This window comes from Drosophila kikkawai, chromosome 2L (genome assembly GCF_030179895.1).
Source record: "Drosophila kikkawai strain 14028-0561.14 chromosome 2L, DkikHiC1v2, whole genome shotgun sequence".
Taxonomy (NCBI): Eukaryota; Metazoa; Arthropoda; class Insecta; order Diptera; family Drosophilidae; genus Drosophila; species Drosophila kikkawai.
In genome coordinates, this window is record NC_091728.1 from 23,173,135 (window position 1) to 23,191,709 (window position 18,575).

General features: G+C 42.9%; 1 protein-coding gene across 1 annotated transcript; it reads left to right on the plus strand.

Annotated features, from left to right (window-relative positions):
* The first annotated feature begins 11,621 nt into the window (after positions 1-11,621).
* Positions 11,622-13,843, plus strand: LOC108081303 (golgin subfamily A member 6-like protein 25). Its single transcript, XM_017176389.3, has 5 exons — positions 11,622-11,710; positions 12,182-12,361; positions 12,421-12,696; positions 12,754-13,011; positions 13,068-13,843. The coding sequence occupies exons 1-5, from the start codon at positions 11,690-11,692 to the stop codon at positions 13,326-13,328; spliced, it is 996 nt and encodes a 331-aa protein (XP_017031878.1). The 5' UTR covers positions 11,622-11,689; the 3' UTR covers positions 13,329-13,843.
* Positions 13,844-18,575: the final 4,732 nt, after the last annotated feature.

The following is an 18,575-nucleotide window of genomic DNA, read 5'->3' on the forward strand; positions in this document are numbered from 1 at the left end:
AATAATTAATAATATCAATCTTAAAGCTTGTTGAGATTTTTACTGAATGAAAATCTTTTCCCGCAAATTACACTGCCTTATTGAACCCGTTTTCTTTTTCCTCTCGCCTCATTGATAATCACAGTACCTTCCGCTGTTGATTTATGACTTTTCACATTTCACATAAAAAGAAAACAAGAGACGCCCCAATTTATGACAATTTTCTACTGGTGCCTCCTCTGGGGCAGTTCACACGCATAAACATAAGTCGAGGAAGAATGAGGAAAATAATGTTTGGCTTTGGACACTGCGCTTGCGTGTGGCAGCTTGACCAGTTGTTGGCCAAAGCGAAGGTGTTGACGGAATCTTATGCAACCAACAAGTAACTCAGTTGTGCCCCAGGTCAGGCCAGGCCATTAATGAGACTGGCTTTGGGTTGCTTTGGAGAAAAAATCCCGTTCTTCAATCAGCAATAAAGTTACTTAGTCAAGTTACTAGGAAATTAATTTTTCAAATTTCACTATACATTTTTTACTATAAATGAAGATCATATTGCAGAGTCGTCTAACTAACAAAGTTCAAATTAATTAATTTAAAAGGCGTTTTTAGTAAGTTTTACAACTTAAAATTTTAAAATTTATAAATTTACCAAGGGCAAAAATATGTATTCAAGGTGATTTATTTAATCCTGTATAAGAGGAATTAACCAGAAGAATGCTTAGTTTTGGTACTCTTAAACGACTATATTTGAAAACATAGTCCAAAGTCTTCAACAAATTGTTTTTTAGACCATATATACTATGTAACCTACATTTAAAGAATACAGGCTTATTTAGATTATGTTTAACCTACTTTGACAGTACAACACAGTATGTTTTGCTATTTTTTAAGTCTTGTAATTTCATCGTCTAAATTTCATACATTTCTTAGAGCTTAATCCTTTGGGACGGTATTTCAGTTTAAGGGGGTCTTCTCATTGGGTAACTTTTTTTTTCGATTTTTTTTTTGCATTAATTTATAGCTTGGGATAGTGTGTATATGTCCCCAAAAGGATTTTTAGAAATTCGAAATACTTTAGAAGATACAGCCTTTTTTGTGAAGCAAAATGAGCTTTTTTCAAACTTTAAACGCGTTTATCTCGAAACCACGTTTTTCGAACTGGCGGCCATGATATCTCCAGTTCAACTGAACCGATTTTCATAAAACAAAATGGAATCGACGCAGAATTGTCACCATTTTCGGCTGACGGAACAAATTTTTTTTTTTTAATTTTTTTTTCTATTTTTTTTTTACACTAAACTACAAAAAAAACGCCCGAAATCGAATTTTTTTTTTGAATGGCCGCCATTTTGTTTTAAAAATTAAAAAAAAAAAAATCTGTTCCGTCAGCCGAAAATGACATCTATTCTGATTATAACCCCGTTTTTTTTTTTCATTTCGGACGCTCTGGAGACCCTTAATCGTGGCCGCCAGGACGACACCTTTTTTTTCGACCACCAAGTTTGAAGACTCATTACTCTTTGAACAACCCTCGTATCGAGGCAAGAACAACTTTTTTAGTTACTTTGAACATTTTTGAATAAAAAAAGTAAGAATTTAAGAAGAATTTTTTTAAAAAGGGTCCAAAAAACGGCTTTTGAATGAGAAGACCCCCTTAAGTAAAAAGTTCTGGTTTCTTAGTCTCATGTTTTATCCCGGGAAATTAAATTACAATAATCAGCGTTTCCTAATTGATAATTACTGGGACTGAGTATGGTCTCAGTGTTCCCGAAAGGTTTGGAAATATTTCAAAATATTCGAACAAGTGAATTATTTTATTCTTTAACCCTCCCCGTTACAGATATGTCACATGGGTGAAAGGTTTGTGGGGGAAAATCCAGTGTCAAGTGTGTGACAAGCCAGCGTTAGCGTCTTCGCGGAACACTTCATCAACTGATAAATCATCAATATTTGGCCATTAGCTGACGCCAATTTGTGGATGTGTGTGGATGCGTATGAAGTTCAATGCCGCGAGGCGCTTCAAAGCGGCGCTCTACCTAATTAATCGACGCTCGCCAATTGCTTTTGTTTCGCCGGGGAGGTCGTGCCCGTCGTGGTCTCTGGGCCATTGGCACCTCGGGGCTCTATAATTGCGCTTATTTAATAATTATCGCATGCGGTGACTAGTAGCCGCCGCTCTGCTCTCCTTCGCGATTGCCCAAAGCGATCGTTTCATTACATCTATCTGCAAATGTCTGACCCATTTTCCCTTCTTTTACTTTTATCCGCAATCCTTTCTGGGTTTTGTTTCTCCTGTGGCAGTGACGCTGCAATCTCTCAATTCAATTTCGTGCCAGGCCATCGTCCGATCCCCATCCATTCAGCCAGCGTTCCAACCAAATCACGTAGATGAAGCGGCGGCGTGGCCATAAAAAGCGCTCAGCACAAATTCCATTAGGTTCGATTTGCCATTGTTGTGCATTTTTCAGCAATTTGCGCTTGTTATTGGGTCACATTATGTCACAGTGCCAGCATTTATTGAGGGCGGCTCCTCCATTCGGCCTTCGGGTGGAGCCCATCCCTGGCGAAAGAAGAGATACGCGATAATGTAAAGTGTCCTTGGGAGGCCCTAAATCTATTCTGGGTTTCTGACGGAAAGTTAAGAATAAAATAAAATTTACTAAATATTGAAGTTTAGTAAAAATAATTAAACTATTCGCGCATTTTATTGTTATTGAAATTAAAGAATCAAAAACCTTATTGATACAATTGAAATCAACATTTTTCAATCGCAGTTTATTGAAAAGCTCAAGGCCAAGCTCCCTAAAATTTACCGTCTTTACTTTATATACAATAGCACGACTTTATCACCAATTTCCAAGTTACAAAAGCACATGAGCGTGATGTATGAGATTATGAATCATGATCAGCAAAAAAGATGCTTGAAAATAAACAGGTAAGTCGAAATATGGTTGTTTTCTGATGTTAGTTATTTATACCATATCCAAAAACTTCCAAATTTCATAGAAATGTTTAAAAATAAACAGAAGAAACCACAGTACAACTATTTAATGCAGAAACTAGTTTTCTCTTGACTTAAAATACATTAAGTTAGTATGATTTTACTGTACACTTTGACTCCCATCAAAATCCAGTCATGATGTAACTGCAATATAAGCACTAATTTTATAGAAATTAAATATATACTTTTCTTTATATTAACTTGCCACTTTCAATGCAATGATATACACTTGTAACAATTTCATGTATGCCAAAATTGCACCCCCTGCCGTTTATCAAAGATTGTCCACAATAATAAAGATATTTCTTCTGTTTATTATTCGAAACTAATTTGCTGTGCTCCTGACGATCTACATTATCCAAACATTGCTCCATTCCAAAATAGCCCCCCCCCCCCATCATGGGGAGCACCTCACACGCCCATGGTCTAAAGCTGGTAGTTACCTGCGGCGTTCCAGTTACATTGTTGCGTCTCCGGAGCGGCAATGACAGTGCCGAAAGTCCGCAGGTGTTGCAAGTCGTAACTCAATGCCTCAATGCCTCAATGCCTCAGTTCCTCGTGCCGTGTGGCACGTTGGGCGTTTGGTGGGCGGCGGCAGGGGGCTCGTATCGGGGTTTGGCACTGCCGTCGTTTGTCATAATTGGGCGCGCGTGGAAGATGCGCCTTCAACTTCCTTGTTGGCATTGTTGTCACTTGCCCGACGCCAGTCGCTTGTCACCATGTCGCTGGCCTGTCAATCTGAAGCAAATGAGCAAACAACCACAAAAACGACTACAAAAAATAGCTGCTAGCTATGAAAAATGTTGGCCAAATAAAGTGTTCAACGTTGCTGCCGTGACAATTGCAGCTCTTGACTTTCATGTGGGGGACATTCGTCAATCGAGCAGCTTTTTACTGAATACTATACATCATAATAATATATTAAATTATTTATTTAAATGTACAACGATATAAAGTTTAATAATTTGTCAATCAGAATCGTGTTTATTTCTTTTTAAATGTTAAAAAGTTTTGGGTAGCTTAAAAAAAACATTTGTTGCTATTACTAAAGGAATGGATGGATGGTTGCAATACTATAATAATAAAATAAATATCCGGCTCGAAAAGTTCCTCATATACAAAAGTATAGTCATAAATTCTGTCTTCTTTTTGTCTAGAATTTTATTACGATCGTGCGACTTTAGGGTAATCCTTACCTTGGTCACAGTGTTATCGCATCTATAAATGTTTGAGCAAATAAAGCCATTAAGTTATAAAATGGTTCCTTGTGTGTCTCTGTGTATTTCCTGAATTTATAAACAAATGAAAAGTATAAATAGTCTGAAGTAACTCCGATTTAATGGCGACTTCAATAATGGAAATCAAGAGTTTTCCGTTCTTGACCTCTAACAATGGCCGCATTGTCACTAGTCTAATTAAGTCAAAACGAATTTGGGTTTTTGCTTTACAACAAAACCCACAACCAAATCTTGACAGCAGTTCACAGGGCCTCCTAACAAGTGGAAGTTCAAGCCGCATAAATTTGCCACAACGCAAACAGATCCCACATGTCATTATATAAAGCAGACAAGCTGCCGCCGCGGCTGCGGAGTGGAAAGTGAGATAATTGGTGTGGAAAACTGGGAAAAGATTACGCGGCGGAGGAGCCACACACAGAGACCCAGTGTGCCTGGGAGAGACTCGCTTCAGTCTGTGCATTCTGCAGGCGGAACAACCACCGCGAAGCCAGAGAAAGAGACTCCTCCTTGGGGGCGCGCGACAAAATCCGAATGCAAGTGCAGTGGCAGTTGCAACCGCGATGGTCGCACACCAATAAGAGTCGTAAAAAATGACTAATGAATGATTTTGACTATTAATGAGCAAAAATGCAAGCGACGACTCGTAAAGAGATTCGCACGCATGCCAATGACTTACATTTTTTTATAGAGCCGATTGTGGCATGCGGCTCCCCGGCTGCCCCATCTACTTCCTCTACGCCCACCTGGGCCATCAGTCATCCGGAGGGACATTCAATTGGGCATCTTGGCAAGAAATGCAGCCGCAATAACAGTGGCCATTCATGACGGCTATGATCGTCATAACCATGAGGATGATGATGGTGATGATCATGGTAATGGAGGTGATGGAGAAGAGTGAAAGGGGCAGCTGACGTAATGTGGTTGCATCTTCTTTTTTGTTTTTTTTTTGGCACCATTCCACCTCGTATCGATGGGGTAAGGTAAGTCACGGCCCGGTTGCGCAATATCTAATTGTCTGGCAGGAAACCGAAGATGTCTCCGCGGAGTGGTTCGGCTATTGTCCGGGACACTCCACCCCGATTCCGATCCGGATCCCAGTCCCGATGCCGCTCCTGTTTCATCTTCCCCCTCCGGTGGCGCTCGGCTCTTGGCCAATCGGCGGCCAGGTGGCAGCCAAGATATGCCGTTTAATTAGCAATATTTGTCAAAGTGTTATAAAATACTGCCTAGGCAGGTCTCATTTCAGGCGACTTCAGGTGTCTTCATCTCAAATCGCAGCTGAGCCCCTGCTCAAGTACACTCGCCAAAAATGGAGAAAGTCAAGCAGGAAGTAGGGTGGCTTATCGCCAAATTAGCATTGAAACTTTAAGGAAATGTTTTAATTGTACTTCATTTTGTTTTTAAGACCCAAAGCACAATTGAAACACGTTTTAAAATTTAAATTAATTATTTACATTGCATTGATATTATATTCTAGGATTTATTTCTTCAGCTCCTCTTTTATCTGTTTCAGAAATAATTAGTTTAAATTATGATAAACATATATATATTTTTAAATAAATAATTGGAATTGACGTCAAAAATGATTTAGTGAAGATTGAAAAGAAAATATTAATACTAATATAAAAAATATAATATTTTCGTTGTTTTGAAAGACAACTCAAATAAATGTTGGTGTTTTCAAATTTATCAGCACATTTAAACGAAAGTAGCAAATAAGGGTGTGAACTTGATTATTTTGTAATACAAAAACTGTATTTTTTTTAATTGCAAATGCTTAAATAAAATGGGAAACCTTGAGGAAACTGCAATATGTATTGCTCATTGAATTTGGCGACAAAAAGCTGAAGCTTGTTTTTAAAATAATTAACTTTTGAACTTCAGGAGGTGCTGTCTTATGTGATAAGTGATAAAATTACCCTTAAAATAAGATGGAAATATTCAGCTGGAATGCAAGTCTACGCTCCCAAATCGCAACTCAGAGCTTAAATATCTTCGGGACGCCAATTTCCTGGATCTCGGGCATTCAAGTATTTGGCACTGTGTAGCAATGAGGAAATCGACTGCGGCGGGTGCAGCTGCCTACCTGCCTGCCAACTTCCAACTGCATGTTAGCCACCAGGGTTTGGAGCAGGAGTGGGCAGCATCACCAGCTCCACGAGCGGACTTTTGCGACGAGTCTACGCAAATTGGAATGCGAGACCTCTGACTGTGTGAATAAAGCCGCTGGCTTGGCTTGGCTTGGCTTAGCTTTGCTTTTGGCCAGACATTGCGTAACGGCCAGTGAGCCAGTGAGCCGGTTTCAGCAAAATTGCATCTGCATCTGTATCTGCAGCTCCATCTGCATCTGTATCTGTATCTGCATGCGCAACTGTATCGAGTGTTCAAAGGACGACTGGCCATAATCAATGTTCCGTCTGCGGCTCAGCATCTTCTTGCTTAATGGCCATTGCAACAGAGGCTTGGCGAGGCTCTCGCTTTGCTTGTTGCCATTAATAAGCGTTAATACCTGTTGGCGGTGTTCAACATGTTGTTAACTCGCAGTCTGCAGTCCGGCCGACCTTGGCGGAAACAAGTGAACGAAGTGCCGCGCTCATCTTTCCGAGTGGATTTTGGATTTCGGCCAGCACTTGGCGCCAGTCTCTGGCGGCCACCTGCTGCTAAATCCACCAGAGAGCCCATAATGCCACTGCCCGGGGTAAATGTGCACGCACTTTCAACTCTGATTACCTGGCCAATTAATTTGGCGTTTCGATTAAGCCGCCTAAACGCACCCACCGCCTCGAATCACCTGCCCGTTGGCTCCCCGTGGACGCATGCGTGATGCAACTGCAATGAAATCAATTTATCGGCCTGCAATTAGCGCGGCTTCATTTACCATGGATGTGGGTCAGCCGGACCGTGGCAACAATGACATTAACGTCGACACTCGAGCACCTGCAGCTTCGACTTTGGCTTGTATTCCAGCTCCAGCTTCACGTAACAAATTGGGACAGTCCAAGTGCCAAGCGGCGAGTGAAGAAAGCCACGAGCAATTACCGGTGAGATGACGACGATGACGTTGCAGACCGCCATGGAGGCCTCTCCTCTCGTCGTCGTCGTCTCCTGGGTCTCTCCTGCACTTGGATTAGGCCTGATTGAAGGTTAACCATGTGTGAACGTGAGTGTTTTGTTATGGCTTATTGTTCGGCAGATAAGTGCTTGCTATTTCTAGTTGCCAGTCACATTGCAACAGCGTTCCACTCAATGAGGCGTATGTGCAATAAAGTTGGGTCTATGTACATACGTGGCCCGGGGATGGGAAATGCACTTGATTGCCAAGAAATGTAATAAATGTCTAACAAAGAATGGAACTTAAATTTAAAACTTCAATGAGAACATCTGAACTGAAAGGGCGTTCTGAATAACAAGGAAAAACGAAGTATTACCTTTATATAAAGATTGTTCTATAGAATCTATAAGCTTAATATTTAAACATAAATTGTATAAAAAACTTTAACTATTGCTACGAAATATTACTCTAATTCTACTAGATTTGGTTTAAATTAAGTACCAGACTTAACCGTTTCCATAAACATATCAATAAAATGCATCTGATTTCGATCAAATAACTTAAAATCAGAAGGGATTGTCTGTTAAAGTGACAGATTTGCCTCTTTTGTTTTTATGAGAGCTATAAGATACATCAATTTACTAAGTAAATTTATATTTATTAATATTATTAGAATGTTATAAGTATTTCTGATAGATAGGTAGTTAAGAATTGTTATACAGTCATAGTTGCTTACTCGGCCGTTGCTTTGTTACTTTTTATACCATGTTTGGGAGCTGAATTTCCTGGTCGGAGGTGGATCTTAAACTGTCTCCAATAACCACCCTTATAATATTTTTGTTTATTAAGTTTTAGTATTTTTTATTTATTATATTTAAATCGAATCTCGTGGTGCTCTTAGGCGCTTATATAAGCTCTAAACCTGCAGTAACCTAATTTAACTTGCTTTAAATTTATATTTGATCTTAATTAAAGAATATTTTAACTTAGTTCTTAAGAAGTAAGTTAAGAAGTGCATTTAAATCTGTTCCTATTAATTAGGGAGATTACAGCCACTTAAATTAAGATTCTACAGAAGAGAAAACAAAGTTCCTACAGCTGCCTTCCACATGTTTATTTTCCAAATGCAAATAAGAACCCGTCTAATGGTTAAGTACTACCTGTGCGGCTTTTAATCATTTAATTATTTATATTTTCCCCGATTCCTCCGCCATAAAATAAACAAGACCATTAAGGGATTAGTTGAACAAACTGCCAAAACATTTCTCCGAAATGTCAAGACCCATCGAACCTTTCTCTTTAAACTTCCATTTCCTTCTCCACAGCAGCTAAACGCTTTTCAGGCAATTTCACACGCTTCCTAGCCGGGAACCGAACTTAACTGCAGCGGAAACCTGTCTGCCTGCCGATCGTGTCATACCCGTAATATAAGGCAATGCATAACCTACATATAAACGTCCAGATCAATAAAGAGATGCCGTAAATTATGCAACTGGGTGAGCAGGGACAAGACAGCCACAGCGTAGCGAAAGGTGTTTCCAGAGCCCGCGGCCATCGATCCACCGATCCACCAAGCCATCCTGCTCTCCATCCACAGCCACGACATCTTCGGCCAAAGCCAAACCCGATCTGCTGGGCACGTTTCAGGAATTTCAATTTCATTTTGCACAACAAAAAGCCAAAACTGGCTAAATAAAATCCGAGTCGCAGTCGCAGTCGCAGTCGCAGTCGCAGCCGAGCCTGTTGCACATTCTTCATTACATTCGTGTTTTTTTTACCTAATTTCGAGTTTGCTGTTTTTTTTTTTTTTGGTAAATTGGCTTTTGGTCTGCTTTTCCTTTTGCAGTGCCTGCACTGAAGGCCGACTGCTCCTCCTCCTTCCCGCCTTTCCGTCGTCTGGCTGCTCCTCCTGGGCCTGTGATGTAACCCCTGTCGTTTTCAATTTGTGCATATTATTTACGGTGCGTCGGATCGGCCAAAGGGTCGTCAGTCAGTCAGCTCCTCAGGGTGCTCGTCGCGCTCTGTGAGCACTTCCAATACCAGAAAACTTACCTCTGACTTGGCCCGCTTCTTGGGTGTTAATTGTTGCCAACTGTTTGGTCTTGACGCATTTATCAAAGCCTAATGGCCAAATTATTTGGAAGTCCATAAAGCGCGCGCCTTACAACCATGCTAAAACCTGCACTCGGCCCCGGTAGTCACTGATGCGGATTAACAGCACTACACTTGGCCAAAGAAAGTATTATAAATTATTATAAATAATATTTTTTTAAACATCAACAAATACTGCAAGAATAAATAACAATATTAATTACCATTTGGAAAAACAAAGCAAGAAATTTAAATACATGTATTTGTCGAATCTCTTCATGCTTAAGTTTTCAAAACGTATAACAACGCTGAACAAATACTTTTTTTTCTTAGTGTAGTCTTAGCTTAGGTGGCGCTTAAAGTCTTCATGCTGCGCCGTCCGTTCGTCCGTCCGCTGAGGTCGCTTTGCCATTTGAGCGCTTAGGTCGACCCGTCCATAAATGGCATTTGCTGTTGTCTGCAGAGTCGAATTCCTCCTGCTTTGCCGATCCGCTGTGATCATTTCGCACGCAACTGGACTGGACTGAACCCGCCTGTGCTAATTGCCAGAGCTCAAGTTCGAAGCGCAGAGTCGGACATGGTTAATAGTGCCATATAAAACGCGGGCACGTAGTCTGGGGCTACAGCTTAAGACTACTTAGTGGAGTGGCCCACTGCGGCGGGGGCAGGCGCTCCACGCCCACAGCAATTGACCTTATCGATAGCTGAGGCGATCTACTTTGCACCGCGCGAAATGATTGATTGCTCTCCTCGGGATTTCGTTGGCTTACTGCCTTTTTAGAGGATGTTTAGCGTGATCTTTGCCTACGATGATTAATGGTTAATACAGAGTTTGGAGCAGATTGATTGGGATCTCATGTAGTAATTTGGATTAAATGTAACACATTTGGGGGATATTTGTACAATCGTACTGTCAGTTACCAGCAAAATATGTTTTTCAAAAACCTTGAATTTATGATAGCAACATGCACCTTCTTAATTAAAATCTATTTCATTTTAATTATTGCTTGAAAAGAGAAGATTAAACCCCTTGTATTGAGATGGGTATTCGGGTTTTACAGAATCTATGTACATGTTGTTTTCTTACATAGTGTAGTTTTAAAAGTATCCACATAACCCCTAAAAGTGTAGACCGACGCTCGCATATAGTACAGAAAGTGGGAAGAGTAATAATACTTTTCATAATACTCTGGTGTCAGAAGAACCTTTTGAAACCTATCTCAGAACTTTACTTTACTGAGAAACTCTTTCACAACCTCCTTAGTTCCATAAGCATTGCCACCAAAGACTCTTTAATAACAAGATGCATAACGGCCATTCATTTGAATTAAATTTTATCTTACAGAGCGAGAGCGTAGAAATCTTCTACTTACAAGTGCGTTTAAGTACGTACCAATCTAGACTAGACACATTCACATTCTCCCTGGCTTCCGGAAAACATTTTAATAGAGCCTAGAACTTGTTATATTTGTCTCTGTTGAGACCCTACTAGTACATGAACAGATGTACTATCTAGAAAGTACACACCACCTGTTTCTCTGAGTGTAGTCCTACACCTAACAAGAAGTGCTTAGCTGTAAGTAAACCTCTCTGTTTTCCGCCTGCGTATGAACTGCCAGTGCGCTGCTGCACTTGACCAATCACCGCTGGCAACATCATAATTATCTCTACATTCTGGCTCTGGGTCGTCTTCTGACCGTTCATTCCGTGAAGACTTCTCTGAAGTGATCCGTGGACTCGGACTCTGAGTCGGGGTCCAAAGCCAACGCACGGTACTCGAGCCAATGGCAGGCCCACAGTACGTATACGCATTCGCATTGTCTCTTCTCGTCTTGTCTTGTTGAGGCTGCGTCGTTACCTTGGGAAAATCCGCACTGTCATCGGCGGTCCAAGAGCCAGCTCCGACTTGAGGTGGCTCAGGTGAGCGCCGCTCCACTCTCACTCTCTGCGGTTTTCGTTTTCGTTTACATCTCGCCGTGGCTTTGGCTTTTGCTTTCAGTGCGACGCCGACTGAGACGCGGCGCTGCGGCTGCGTGCATTTTGCACATGGATCGAGCCAAAGCTTTGGTCCGCTGGCCGGGGCTTCAGTTGTTGCTTTCTTTTGTTTTTGCCGCCTCCGCCGATGCCAGCTTCGACGGCGACTGCGACGGCTACTGAGACAGCGACGGGGGCAGCGACTGCGACAGTGGTTCAGAGACGAGACCATTCAAAATATAAATAGATGTGCATGCAGGGAAATGCGAATAGTGTTCGTAGAAGACCTCAGCGGAGGCACATATCAGCTCCTTTTGTTTTGACGCGCTGTTGGTGGAGCAAGGGATACCAAGCATGAGATCCCTAAGTCTATTGGTTAGTGTCCGCGGCACCCAGGTGCACTGGGAAGTGAATCCTCAGAAAGTGATCAAAGAGACAACACAAGTGATGACATTAAAGTGACGTCGGATCGTAGAACAATGTTAATGCCCTGAACAAACCGAAAAAATAACAATTTGAAATCTTCCGATTATACTTCGAACTTTAAAACCGAAATTTAAAAATCATTAACAAACCAAACAAGCCTCGCTTGTGATGACCAGGAAGATGTCTTCGCACCACTTTCGCCTTCTGCTTCGTATTTATACATTACTTAATAATACTTTACCGATTAACTAAATAATAAACAATTGTCTGGCAGCGAACTCCCCTAAGCTTACCATGACATAAGTTTTATTTAAAATTAAGTAACAGTTGCAAATGCACATGTAATGAATAAAAATAATAATAATGAACTGATATGAAGGGGATCAATATTCAATATAACACTTCGCTCTTCCCCCTCAGCTACTCAGCGCCAGCTGCGCGCTAATCCTTAGCTTGGCCTATGCCCATCCCCCCGAGGGAGTGTGGAAGAAGAAGCTCACCTGGAAGGAGGATTGGGTGCAGGTGTGGAAGACCGTCAAGAAGGAGGCGTGGGAGACCAAGTGGAAGAAGGTCTCGGTACCCATTTGGAAGGAAGTTAAGGTATGGTCACCAGGAGTCCTTGCCGATCACCGAAAGCTAATGGCAATCCGTTCCGTCAGGTTCCCGTCTGGAAGGAAGAACAGGTGCCCGACTGGAAGATCGTGAAGAAGCCGAAGATCGAGGAGAGGGAGGTGCCCGCCTGGAAGGAGGTCAAGGTGGCCGACTGGAAGAAGATAACGAAGCCCATTTGGGTGCCCACCAAGGTGGCCGTGTGGAAGGAAATCCAGGTGCCCATTTGGAAGGAGGTGCAGGTTCCCTTCTGGAAGGAGATTCAAGTGCCCGTATGGAAGGAGGTACAGGTGGCAGACTGGAAGCAAATGTTTGAGCCCCAATGGGTAAGTGAAACCTCGGATTTGCAGAACGAATGCAGACTAAGAGCGAACTTTGCGCAGGTGAAAATGGGCATTCCCGGCGAGAAGTTCTTGGGCAAGGATCACGAGGGCTGGGAGTACACCAGCCACGATCTCTGGCGCAAGAAGCTGATCTGGAAGCCAGTGTGGAAGAAGGTCTGGCGCACCGAGAAGAAGCAGGAGTGGAAGACCGAGAAGAAGCAGGAGTGGCGCACCGAGAAGAAGCAGGAATGGAAGACGGAGAAGGTCCAGGAGTGGAAGCAGGACAAGAAGCTGGAGTGGAAGGATGAGTGGATTCAGGTAAGCTCTCATCCGGTCCTCATGTGACCCATCGCTGATCAATGCTTCCCGCTCAGGTGTGGAAGACCGTGAAGAAGCAGATCTGGATCAAGGAGAAGCGCGAGACCTGGATCGAGGAGAAGGTGCAGATCTGGCGCACCGAGAAGCGCCAGGTGTGGGCCACCGAGAAGCGGCAGGCGTGGAAGGACGAGTGGCAGTCGGTCAATGTGCCCGTCTGGAAGGAGGTAAAGGTCCAGGAGTGGAAGAAGGTCTGGAAGCCCGTCTGGGAAAAAGTCTGGGTGCCAGTGAGCCATGGCCACAGCCACGGCTGGGACTAGGTCCAGGTCACGGACCCGGCTCCGGGTCCGCGCTTAGCCTTCGGCTACGCGACAGCACTGATATCTGATAACTGATCCCGCTGCCCCTCCGGGAATCTGCCCCAGTTTCCGCAGATCGCCTTTGTGTACAACTGAACCCGTTGAAATTGTTGCATAGATTTAAAGATGTAAGACATTACGTCCCCCCATCCATCCTCCTACTACCTCCCCACCCTTCATTTTGTACAAACTTTTCATATCTTTCGTTATCCGCTGGAATTATCATCTCTTTCTGTCCCTCTCTCTGTCACTCCATCTCGCTTTCCCAAGTGTACAAATTAGTCATGCGCGCGTTTTTGTCTTTAAGTTATACGAAATTCAATAAAAAAAAACAAAAAATTGTACAGAGCTTTGGTATTTTTAGACCTTTTGAGTATGTGTAGGTGTGCGAAGTGTTGCAAGGGCAGCCCCCGATAAAATGGCTTTGTAAATATGTACTTAAACATAATTATAATCCGCATACGGACCACACACACACACACACACACGAAAATTGATGTACAGAAACCACTTCATGTAAAGCTGACATAAAAAATAAAAACAACACGAAAAAATAATAAACATAAACATAAAAACTAAATGCTTTTAATGACGGCTTGCTCAAAGCATCGCCCCCGGTGGATGAAGCAATTGCGGTAGTTTTGGGGATGATTTGAGGCCCATTACGGTGAAGATGCAACTCATAAAAATTCGATTTCTGCCCACAACGACACCCGGAAGTTAGATAAGTGCCGAAAAACCCGAAGAAGTCGGCGTCATCGTTCAGCTGGAATTGGCAAAAAGGCCATGAGCCAAAGTCAACAACTGCAATGGCGATGATGATGATGATGCTGATGCTGATGATGTTGCTGATGATGTTGCTGTTGATGGCAGCGATTGGTATTGGGATGTCTGTTGCCATTTTCTGCTGGCCGCCTGCTAGATGCCAAATAAATCTCAAGGAGGCATCTTTGCGGCAGATAAGCGGCAACAATAACGTTGCCACTTCCTGTTGCCAAGTTGCAGTCGAGTACAGCTGCCCCAGCCAGAGATTGGGTTTCAGATGCAGTTTCAGCCTGTCCACGCCGAAGGGAGTGCGGAGTGCCCAAAACGGCACAGTGGTGCAGCATTGAGATTAGGTTATGCTACCCAAATTAAGCTAGGAAGCTGACTAACATCTGCGATGTACATAAGATATATTTTGGATTTAAATTGAATATAAATGTAAGGTGCACCTTAAATACAATTCTAATTAGACTTTTACTGAACACTCGGAGGAACCTTCCTTACATTTGACATAGTTTAATAGTAAATTTATAGAGAGATTAAAAAAATAAAAATTCCGGACCTGGAACCACTGTGTGGCAGCAGCATCGCCTCTAACATCGCTGCGATTCCGAGTCAGTCGGTCGCGTCGCCTGTTTGGCGGCAAGTGGCAAGTTGCAACATGCTGCTTTAATTGACTCCCCCCGCCTTTGCGCAGTGTGTTTGTGTGCCAGAAAGCGAAACCCGCATAAGGTTAGCAGAGGAAGCCAACTGCTTCAGTTGCAGTTGCAGTTGCGATCCGAGCCCCGGGAGCTGCTGCGCCGATTAGGTAACCGAAAAGCCGCCAAAAGTTCGAGTTCAAGCAAACATTCCGTTGGGAAATCTCTGCTCAGCTATACATAGTTGCTGCCTAACGAGGCTGGCGAAGATTTTGCCAAATCTACAATTGATGTGGCGCTTGCAAATGAGTCTGAGGCAGGGAAGGAAAAGATGAGCGGCGATAAGCTCACAGATGCAGTTTATTGTTAATGAGCACAATGGGCTAGAGTTGCCCCGGGGATTTCCTTGATTTTCGGTAATTGATTTTTTCCCCCATTTACATAATGCTCTTTAACCATTTGGGGTTCTTTCAGAGGTGGCTAACAATTAGCGGCTAATTAAGCCAAGGTCGCCTGCAAGCTGCTTTCGTCAGCCACAAAGGAAATCGATTTGATTTTCATAAGATTTTCAAAATGTTGTCACACCGCAGACCGTAGTCTTTTGTCTCCCCTGCGAGTTGGCCATATCTAAATGGGCGTCCAATTCAATTTGGCCGTATCACAAGTCTTTAGCCTCTTGGGGGGCTTCAATTGCATTCCGCTTTTATATAACCAAGCCGAGCAAGTGTCATGCTAAACTCTGATTTACGAACGTCGAAAAACAACAACAGCAACCGCCGACACTTAACGCATTTGAGTGAAGCACATAATTGTTGTTGTTTTAATTATTGAAGCAGCAGCCGCATCAGCAGCGGCAACAGCAACATTGCACAAGCCGCAGGTAAGACAAAACGTAGCCAGCCACACCGACGACGGACTGGAGAAAGAAATTGAAAAAATGTAATAAAATAAATTTCAGCTAACAAAACAAAAATTAAAACAGCAAAACAAAAAGCGAAAAACAGCAGCGCAGCGACAGAAATATTTTATTGTAATAAATCTTTTGTTTCCACCCTGCAAAGCAGCAACACAGCAACACCCAGCAAAAAGCCGCAGCGAAACATTTCTTGTACAAATAACTATATGTGGTATAGCGGCTCAGGTTCAAGACGCCAACCGCAGCGGCAGCGGAGCACGTGATGGACTCGGAGTCGCTCTTGCCGAGCGTGAAGCTGCGGATGACGACGGACGACGGAGGGGTTATTGCTCGCCAGGTGCTGTTGACTCTGGGCGCAGATGTGGGTCAATATGGAGCACGGGCGGAGCGGAGAACTGGAGCAGAGGCCAACAGACAGGCACAGGCACAGCCTCCCCCTCGGGTGACATTAGGCAAGTGCAAGTGTAGCAATTGTTGCAAGGTCGCCGACGACACTTGCTGATTGGGCTGCGGAGGCAGCAGTGAATTAGCGGGAGGCCGTAAACAGAAAATGGGGAGTGAGGCAACGTTGCCAAGACACTAACCAGGCACAACAGCCATGACGCTGCTGAAATGGCAAGTGAAATAATGTTGCAAACGCGCGCTTCAGGTACTTGCAGCCGGCTGGGACATAAAAGATAATTAAAGGGCGGCACCGAGATTGCGTTGTCAACGCGCTTGTCCCGTATCTCTCTAATCTATATAGATGCCACTTTATAGCTGACCAGTCTCGGCCCCAGCTGCCCAGCCCTGGTGCAAACAAAAGACTCTGGCAACGAACTCGCTTGGCCAACTCATGCCTGCCCGCCCAGGTCCAGCGCAACGCAACTCTTTTCTCTCAATTTATTCAATTTTGTGAAGTGACAAAGACTTTGGCAAATTATTGCCTCGCATTCAACGTCATTAGTGGATGAATATATACTTTTATTGCTTTATTTATTTAAAAATAATATGAATATTCTTTTTGTACGCTACCTGTTAAATTTCCACGACTGGCTAACTGATTAACTCACACTTTTCTACACCTCTGAGCCATTCGAGCCTGTAAACTTTCAAATTAATGGCTTTAACTCGGCCTATTAGGCTTACTATTACATTTATTGTTTACTAAATGCTGGCTCTGTGTGTATTATTTGTGAAATTCCCATCATTTCCACTCGGCCTATGCAAATTGCGGCATGATGCCCGTTTTGGCCTACTTGTTCCACCTGCTGCCCCGCCTCCATTATCCCCACAGTGGCCAGCTCTAGCTCGACCTGCCTCCGATTCATTCATTCATATGCAAACGATTTGATTGTCAAACATTGTTTTTATTTTGTTCGTTATTTTTTCCATCACATTTTACTCTTATTTTCTCTGGCCGCCTCTCTCTTTGCCTCTCGTGGCAGATTTATTGCCACGCTCCAAGACAATTGCAGTTTACGACTTCCTCGGAGTTCTGCGACTGATACGCTAAATGATCAATATTTGATGGGAGTATTTGTCATGCTTCCAGTGGCTCGTAGCCAGTAGCCAGCAGCTCGCAGGCCGTTTAGCGTTTAAACGCTTCCATTTGCATGATGAAATTTTTGCCATTTCTGTTATGCAGCCGCGTCACAGCGCCGAAGACAATGCACAATTGTTGGATGTGCGGGGCGTCAATCGCAATTGTTTGCGAATAATTTTCAGTTTTTTTTTCCTTCGACCACATCCACGCCGTCGAAAAGTGGGCATGGCTGCGCGGCTTTATATTTAATGAGCAACATTTAGTTGTAAATCATCGGATTTTGCAACAATTAATTATATCGTATTATGCAAGGCCGCCGCTCGGAGAGTGTGAGTTGGAAATAGCTTCGATTGAATTGGGTAATCAGCGTACTCGTGTGTATGCAAATAATGATGATGGCCAAGAGACTTTGAAGACTTGGGAAACTTCTGCCAATCTGGAACTGCAGCTACCGGCGGGCTATTGGTTTGGCCAACGGCCAGTGTTTGCATCAGCACTTGTTCTTTGCAGAGGGCTTAGCTGGCCAGCGCTAACTGGATGTGCAAATCCCAAGTGCTGCCTCCGAAGGCCAAATATTTGCGGCCAAAACAGAGCTCTTGGAAAGGCACGCTTTGTGTTGTCCTACTTTTCAAATTTTCCGCTAAGGGCCGGTTTTTAGTCACACTTTGTAAACTTTTGCAAAGTTGGTTTGTATGATTTTCAACTGCTTTAACATTAACAGGAAGCCGAACTCTATATCAAGTATAGGAAAATTGCAGCTGATTTCAGAGAGTTGACTGAACCTGGGAAGATGACTTCATAGCTGGTGTTGAGCGTTATGTGTGGGTTTTTTTCTTTATCGTTTAGGTAAATTACAGGTTTCGAGAAAACTGATTTGATTTTACAATATAAGTATCTTTCAAGACGGGTAATTGGTTCTAAGAAAATGTAATTGTAGAGCTATTGTAGACATGAGCCTCTCTATTAAGACTTTTTTCGTCTTGAGAAAATAATGTTGGTGCAGTAAATGAATGAAGGAATACTCACAAAAATACCTATAAAAAAACGTAGTACCTAGCAACACTCTATAATTTCTCGTTAAGATAAATTGAAGGATTCGTGAAACCCGGACTGATAGTTAACTCAAATTTCAACAGTGAGAGAAACGACAACTGAGGTAAGAAGATATCGAATATTTTATTTCAGCGAGCAATATTTATACCTGCCGGTCTTTACAATTCACTCCATTAACGGATAAGGGGACCAAGAGGTCATGAATCCTTTTTTGTATTAACTTACAATTTGAGATTGACTGATTGTAGTTTAAGGACCTTTAAATGGATGTTTGGATCCTTTATGACCGTTGGAGTTTGCTTTATTATCAC

Excerpts from the sequence above, each read along its gene's own strand:
- LOC108081303 (XM_017176389.3), top strand. The coding sequence starts at position 11,690 with ATGAGATCCCTAAGTCTATTG. Across the intron at positions 12,362-12,420 it reads CCATTTGGAAGGAAGTTAAG|GTTCCCGTCTGGAAGGAAGA; the intron begins GTATGGTCACCA and ends CCGTTCCGTCAG. Across the intron at positions 12,697-12,753 it reads AAATGTTTGAGCCCCAATGG|GTGAAAATGGGCATTCCCGG; the intron begins GTAAGTGAAACC and ends AACTTTGCGCAG.